At 52.9% G+C, this 6,362-nt stretch overlaps 2 protein-coding genes across 9 annotated transcripts in view; one reads left to right on the top strand and one right to left on the bottom strand.

Moving 5' to 3' along the window:
* Positions 1–267, bottom strand: part of TFPT (TCF3 fusion partner) — a 2,543-nt gene extending 2,276 nt beyond the window's left edge. Inside the window, 1 exon segment of the mRNA XM_006014977.3 lies at positions 4–267. Coding sequence (XP_006015039.1) covers positions 4–193 — 190 coding nt within the window. The 5' untranslated portion in view covers positions 194–267.
* A 132-nt stretch (positions 268–399) lies between these two features.
* The window catches only part of PRPF31 (pre-mRNA processing factor 31), a 10,542-nt gene continuing 4,579 nt past the window's right edge, over positions 400–6,362 (top strand). Inside the window, exons 1-10 of one of the 8 annotated variants that reach the window (XM_006014975.3) lie at positions 400–555; positions 747–934; positions 1,234–1,294; positions 1,859–1,942; positions 3,739–3,836; positions 4,503–4,609; positions 5,054–5,223; positions 5,445–5,602; positions 5,701–5,790; positions 6,039–6,166. In XM_006014975.3, coding sequence (XP_006015037.1) covers positions 761–934; positions 1,234–1,294; positions 1,859–1,942; positions 3,739–3,836; positions 4,503–4,609; positions 5,054–5,223; positions 5,445–5,602; positions 5,701–5,790; positions 6,039–6,166 — 1,070 coding nt within the window. In that variant the 5' untranslated portion in view covers positions 400–555; positions 747–760. Of the gene's footprint in view, positions 935–1,115; positions 1,302–1,858; positions 1,943–3,738; positions 3,837–4,502; positions 4,610–5,053; positions 5,224–5,444; positions 5,603–5,700; positions 5,791–6,038; positions 6,167–6,362 lie in introns of all 8 variants that reach the window. The other 7 variants (XM_025197123.1, XM_006014976.3, XM_025197110.1 and 4 more) reach the window with 7 other exon arrangements.

Here is a 6,362-nt window from a genome sequence, read left to right as displayed (position 1 = left end):
GACCCAGCTGCCGCTGCCGCTGCAGTGCCTCCTCCTCCTCGTCCTCGGGCAGCGCGTCCCCGCTCAGGCCACCGTCCACGAACTCCACCTCGGTCTCCAGCTCGCTCTCCAGGATGTTGCCTCCGAAGAGCGGCGGAAGCGCCAGCTCCGAGCCCGGCGGTGCCGAGAATTCCTCGAAACCAACCCCGGCCATGGTGCGTCGGGGCGGGAGGCGGGCGCCCGCTGATGACACGAAGGGGCAGGCGGACCAGGCGCGAACTGATGGCGCACGTGGCGTATGAGGGGCGGTGCGTAGTGAAAATGCAAGGGGGGGGGTTGTTAGAGGGTGGGCGCGCACTAATGATGCAGGCGGGGAGTGTTGGTTGGGTACGCGCTGGTCGGGTTAGGCGCGCGCTGATAACGTATGAGCTAGGGGAATGGGTACGTACTGATGACGCAAGGGGGTCAAGGGACGGGAGCGCACACCGATGACATCACAGGAGGGTTATTTGGGGGCGCACACTGATGACTGATTGGCTGTCGCACCATTAACACGGGTCTTGGAGGAAGTGACAGGTGAGTAGTGGGGATCGGCGCTGGGAGCACTGGGATCGGAGCGGTGTAGGTAGCGCGGGGCCTCTCCCCTCCCCCGTCTGCCTGCGGGGTCGCCCGCGCCTGGGGGCTTGGGCAGGGACTGGGCAGCGGGTGGTCGGGGGTCGCAGGCGGGAGTCGTCCTTTGTGGGACACCCACGGCCGCCCCTACCCAGCCTAGGCCGGCAGGATGTCTCTGGCGGATGAGCTGCTGGCAGATCTGGAGGAGGCGGCTGAGGAAGAGGAGGAGAACTTTGTGGATGAGGAGGATGAGCCGGCCATCGAGGATGTGCAGGAGGAGATGCAGCTGGACCTCACGGTGGACTCGGTCAAGAGCATCGCCAAGCTCTGGGACAGCAAGATGGTGAGATTGGTCATTCCCTTCCTGCCTCTAGTTTGGGCCCAGGCTTGGGGGAGCAGTTGGCTTGGGGCTTGGGGTGTAGGGTCCTTCCTGATGAGTGGGTGCCAGCTGCAGGATGAACAGACTGGCTGACTTCAACCTGGAAGACAGGAGCGAGATGCTAGGCTGTTCCCTTCTTTGGCAGCTTGGGACCGTAGGTCCCGCGCTAGTCGTGAGCTAGGACAGATGCCTGCTCTCCTGTCGTCCTGTTGAATCCATTTTTCTCCAGGCACAAAGAATGGTTCTGTGTGTCCTTTCCCCAGTTTGCAGAGATCATGCAGAAGATTGAAGAGTACATCAGCAAACAACCCAAAGCTACAGAAGGTACCATGTGAGCATGTGTGCACGTGTGTAGGTGTACACGTGATATGCTGTAGCTTCTTTCTCTTACTATAAAGACACAACGTCCTGCAGCACAGTGCTTTTCTAGAGCCACTTCAGGACACTGGGGATGGTAAGGGACTCATGTCCCTTGAGTCCCTTAGTCTGCTCCCTGCAGCACAGTCTCCTTCATATGCTTGGTTGGGGTATCGGAGGTCCCTGTTAACTGCAAGGGGAGAGTGCCCCTTCCTGAGCTTTGAAGTGCTCTCTGCCGTATAGCACAGCACCCCCTCCTGCTGGGGTGTGGGGGGCCAGCACTGATGAGCCATAATGCTGCCTGCTGTGCCCAGTGCCCTCACCTGCCTTTCCCAAATGCCCCCTGTTAAGCTCTTTCCTGGCAGTCTGGAGCTCTCTTTGAACCGCTGCTATGCTACCTGTAACAGTGCCCCTTAGTGCTGGGGCAGTGCCAGCTACCAAGCGACCCATATGCTGTCTGCAGCACAGTGTCCCCTGGCAGCATTGCAGCCAGCCAGCTGACAGCTGTCCTTGTTCTCATTCTCCCGTCAGTGATGGGGCCAGTGGAGGCAGCTCCAGAGTACAGAGTCATCGTTGATGCTAACAACCTAACGGTGGAGATTGAGAATGAACTGAGTGAGTGTCCTCCTTGGGCTGGGCATTTGTTTGACAGGGACTTTGGGGGGAAATGTCTTTTCCAGAAGGATGAAGGTGGAGAATGGGCTACCCCGCTTGGGGTAGAAGGGTGTCTCCCATTTTCTCTGTCTTGTCTATGCCATAGTATCATTTTCCAGAAGTTTGGCTGGGTGGAGGGTAGGACTTTTGTCTCTGCTTCAGCTTTGGACTTCTGGATCTGGCTCCATGTGATCCTTGGTGTCAGCTAAGAAAGCCCTAGTGCTGGCTCATTCCTTCCCTCTGCCTTGGGGCCTGGCATACAACCTCTTCTGCCTAAATTCAGTATGTAGACCCTGTTCTCCCCAGCACTTGCTGTTTGGAAAGCAGTTCCTACTCTTTGTGCCCTTCTGTGTGATGACCTGGTTTTCCCCCACACCGGGGTGGGGTGGGGGGGTAGAATGCGGTACCACCTGTGCTGATCCCAGAGAGAGAGGTGCTTTTCTCTACCCTCTTTACTGTTAGTCTCCCCACAAGGGGAATCTGTGCTGCTGCTTGTGGCACTGTTAAGGAGGATCAGCTCCACCAGTGTCTTCCCTGCACAGATAACGTGCGTGTCTTTGTGCTCTGCCTAATATGTGGCATGAGGATGCTGCAATTCACCTGGCACTGTTCCACCCTCCACCCAGCCATGAAGCACTGAGGCTTCCCGGCATTTGTTTCTGTTCTGAGTTTGGACCATTTTTGAAAGCTCAAATCTTTTGAATTCAGGGCTGTTTGATTGTCTTGAACATCCAAAAGTTATTACCCGACTTATGCAATGCTATATTAATGTTTTCTCTCATCTGTAAAGATAAACTATCAAAATCTAGCATGTGAGAGTGTTGCATTAAATGTTCTAAGATGGGAACATTAATGCACATTAACTATACTAAAGTTCTTTACTTTTATGAAGACTAACACTAGCTTGTTAAGTATATCAATGTTAAATGTGTAAAGATATCTAGTTTACAGGGTGTTGGGGCAGTGGAGGTAGGGCTCTACTGTTTTTCATGTGACTTAGCTCCTGGTACCCATTCAATAGGAGACTGGGTGGGCCTCAGAGCTGGGATAGAAGTGGAGACAGTGAGTAGAAAACCACTGCCCTCGCCTGGGATTCTACCCAGGTCCTTCCAGTCTTTAGCCAGGTACCCTACTGACTAAACTTAATGGTCCCCAAATTAAACATCTATGTTAACCTAGTTATGTCAAAAGCATTCTCATGGAATTGTAATAATAAATGTGTGAATGATACCATCAGGTTGAAATACAAACATAAATTTCTTAATATAATGTCATTTTTAAAATGAGCTTTAGTTTTCATAAAATAATTTCAATATACATGTCAAGGTTAATGTTAACATGCAAGTTAATTATGCTTATAAGTTAGATGAAATTATATAAACAGACCCATTGTGCCTATCAGGGTAACTCGAGATGCCTGCATATACTATTTCATTTTAATTTAACATTTTGGTGCATTGTACAGTTTAAAGTGGAATGTGAAGACAGCTCATTTTGATGCTTTTCTATTTAATGTCTTAAATGCTGTCCTGCTCCCCCTTGTCACAACTGTGACAAACCAGCTTTTTCTACTGGAAAGCTGTTTCTTGCAGTGTTTTAATAGTGCTGCCTCCCCTGTGCATGTAAGGCTGGTTGAGCAGGTTTTATCAGGTCCTGGTGGCTTCTGTGCTGGCATCCTGAGTTATTTGAAGAGGTATTCTCTGCTCTCCAATTCCAACCTACCAGCGCTACTAAGAGGCTGTGCCTTTTGTCCCCAGACATTATCCACAAGTTCATTCGAGATAAATACTCCAAGAGGTTCCCAGAGCTGGAATCCCTGGTTCCCAATGCCCTGGATTACATCCGGACTGTCAAGGTACCATTGACACTTGCCAGTGCTCCTATTGACATTTAGTTTGGCTTGAGGGACTGAGTAAGGAGAGAGGCCTTGAGTAGGCAGAGAGGAGCTAGGACTCCTGGCTTCTGTTCCCAAGTCTGGTAGGGTACTGGGTTCTGGTGAATTCAGAGCAGGGTGGGGACTGGGAGCCAGGACTCCTGAGTTCCATCCTTGGCTCTAGAGGAGAATTATGATGCTGGTTTTTCTGGTTGTATTCCTTATCTGTGCACAATGAGGATGATAACCCTAAAGGGAGGGCAGCTAGTAGAGATGACAGATGTCTAGGAAATGCCTTGAACATGACTTGTGCCTCTGAGGCTGTGGTGTCATTCCTACCCCCTGGCTGATTATCTCAGAGGTGGGGAAGGAAGGCAAGCAGTAGTCAATCCAATTGGGGTGGGAGGTGTCTTGAGGTCTGGTGGAGGGGAAAAGCTATTGTGGGTACACAGCTGGAGGAGGACGATTGCTGTCAGGATGTGGAGGTGGTGGTTGGGGATGGTGAATGGTGTACTCCGGGAAGTAGTAGTCTGTGAGCCCTGCAGGGGGGTGCCAAACCCAAGCTGGATGACAGTGGAGTAGGAAGAGTGTCATTGTGGCTCAGGTGACTAACCTGTCACCTTGGGTGCGTGTCCTGTCTCCTTGCAGGAACTGGGAAACAGCCTGGACAAGTGCAAGAACAATGAGAACGTCCAGCAGATCCTGACCAATGCCACCATCATGGTGGTGAGTGTCACCGCCTCTACCACTCAAGGGTATGTGACTTGTGTCCCTCCCTCCTTTTAGTAGATGTCAAGGGGGGATGCTGGCTGTGCTGTGTCCCTTCCCTTGCTCCTCTTTCTGTGGTACATTTTATTGAATTAAGCCTCTGCCATGAGTGTCGACTCTTCTGTCCTGCTCTCTCTTTGAGGCCCATCTTAGCTTTTTGGAGGCCTTTGGCTTGGGGATGCTAGGGGCTGCTTTGTGATGAGTTGGGGAGCAAAGTGTATGTCTCTGCAGACTTCTCTGGGTTTAACAACTTTTGCATGGCTGCCTTTGATCCCAGCAGGTTGTAGTGGGGCAGGGTTCTTGGGTGCTGTTATTTGGTCCAGTGAGGACTCTGTGCATCTCTGCCAAGTCTGGGCCCCTCACTGTGCCACAGGTCTCCTGGGTGTGGGGAGCATGGCAGGATCAACATTTCTTATCCTTCTTCCCTGTAGGCAGCAGCTGACGGAGGAGGAGCTGGAGCGCATTGAGGAGGCCTGTGATATGGCCCTGGAGCTCAACCAGTCTAAGCACCGCATCTATGAGTATGTGGAGTCTCGCATGTCCTTCATTGCCCCCAACCTCTCCATCATTGTTGGGGCCTCCACTGCTGCCAAGATCATGGGTGAGCTGCAGCCTGTCAGGAGGAGGGCGAGTGATTTTGGGCAGGGACTCATTACTTCCTGGGGGCACTGACTCTGATTCAGCTTCAGGGAGAGGTACTGGCTGGGTCAGTAGGTTGGAAAGAGGCCTTTCCCCTTCAGGTAGCACCAGCCCTAGTCTAGCCTCACTTTGTACTGCTGCCCTCCTCTTGCTCTGTTTCACTTCCTATCTCTCCACCTGCAGGGATTGCGGGTGGCCTCACCAACCTCTCCAAGATGCCAGCCTGCAACATCATGCTCCTGGGAGCCCAGCGCAAAACCCTCTCTGGCTTCTCCAGCACATCAGTGTTGCCACATACAGGCTATATCTACCACAGTGATATTGTCCAGTCACTGCCCCCGGTATGGGACCATCTATTTCCCCCACCTCTGGTACCACCTGCCTCTCTGGTCCAAACTCCCTCACCCAGATGCTTCTTTTCTCTCTCTCTTTCTTTCAGGACCTGCGAAGGAAGGCTGCTCGCCTGGTTGCAGCCAAGTGCACCCTTGCTGCTCGTGTTGACAGCTTCCATGAGAGCCAGGATGGGAAGGTAGGGAGGAAGGTAGCCAGGGGAGTGGGGCCTGGTGGGTTAGAGCAGGGGGGCTGGGACTTGAGACTTCTGGGTTCTATCCCAGCTCTGGGATGGGAGTGGGGTCTGGTGGGTTAGAACAGGGGACTCCTGGATTCTATCCCCAGCTCCAAGACATCTATGTAGGGGTACCCACATGTATAATACACCCTTCTTGCTCAGAGGCTGCTGGGCCATTCTCCATGCTCTCCCATTTCTGCCCCTCGCAGGTTGGCTATGACCTCAAGGAGGAGATTGAGCGTAAGTTTGACAAGTGGCAGGAGCCTCCCCCTGTGAAGCAGGTGAAACCGCTGCCAGCCCCACTGGATGGACAGAGGAAGAAGCGAGGAGGCCGCAGGTCTGAGAGTGATCTGGCTGGCTTGGGGAGTGGGGATAGATCAGGGACGTTTCCCTTATGGCGGGCATCAATCTTGATCTGGTCTGAGGACTGGGCAGCTGGCTAGTTTGGGTGTGTGAGGGATGGAACATCTAATAAGAAGAGGGCACAGACCGTTTACTCCTCTCCTCTTCTTCTTCCCCCCCCCCCCCCCCCC

The sequence above is a fragment of the Alligator sinensis genome, unplaced genomic scaffold (genome assembly GCF_000455745.1).
Source record: "Alligator sinensis unplaced genomic scaffold, ASM45574v1 scaffold647_2, whole genome shotgun sequence".
Lineage (NCBI taxonomy): Eukaryota > Metazoa > Chordata > Crocodylia > Alligatoridae > Alligator > Alligator sinensis.
The sequence above is the reverse complement of the archived record's forward strand: the minus strand, read 5'-3'. Positions and strand labels throughout refer to the sequence as shown.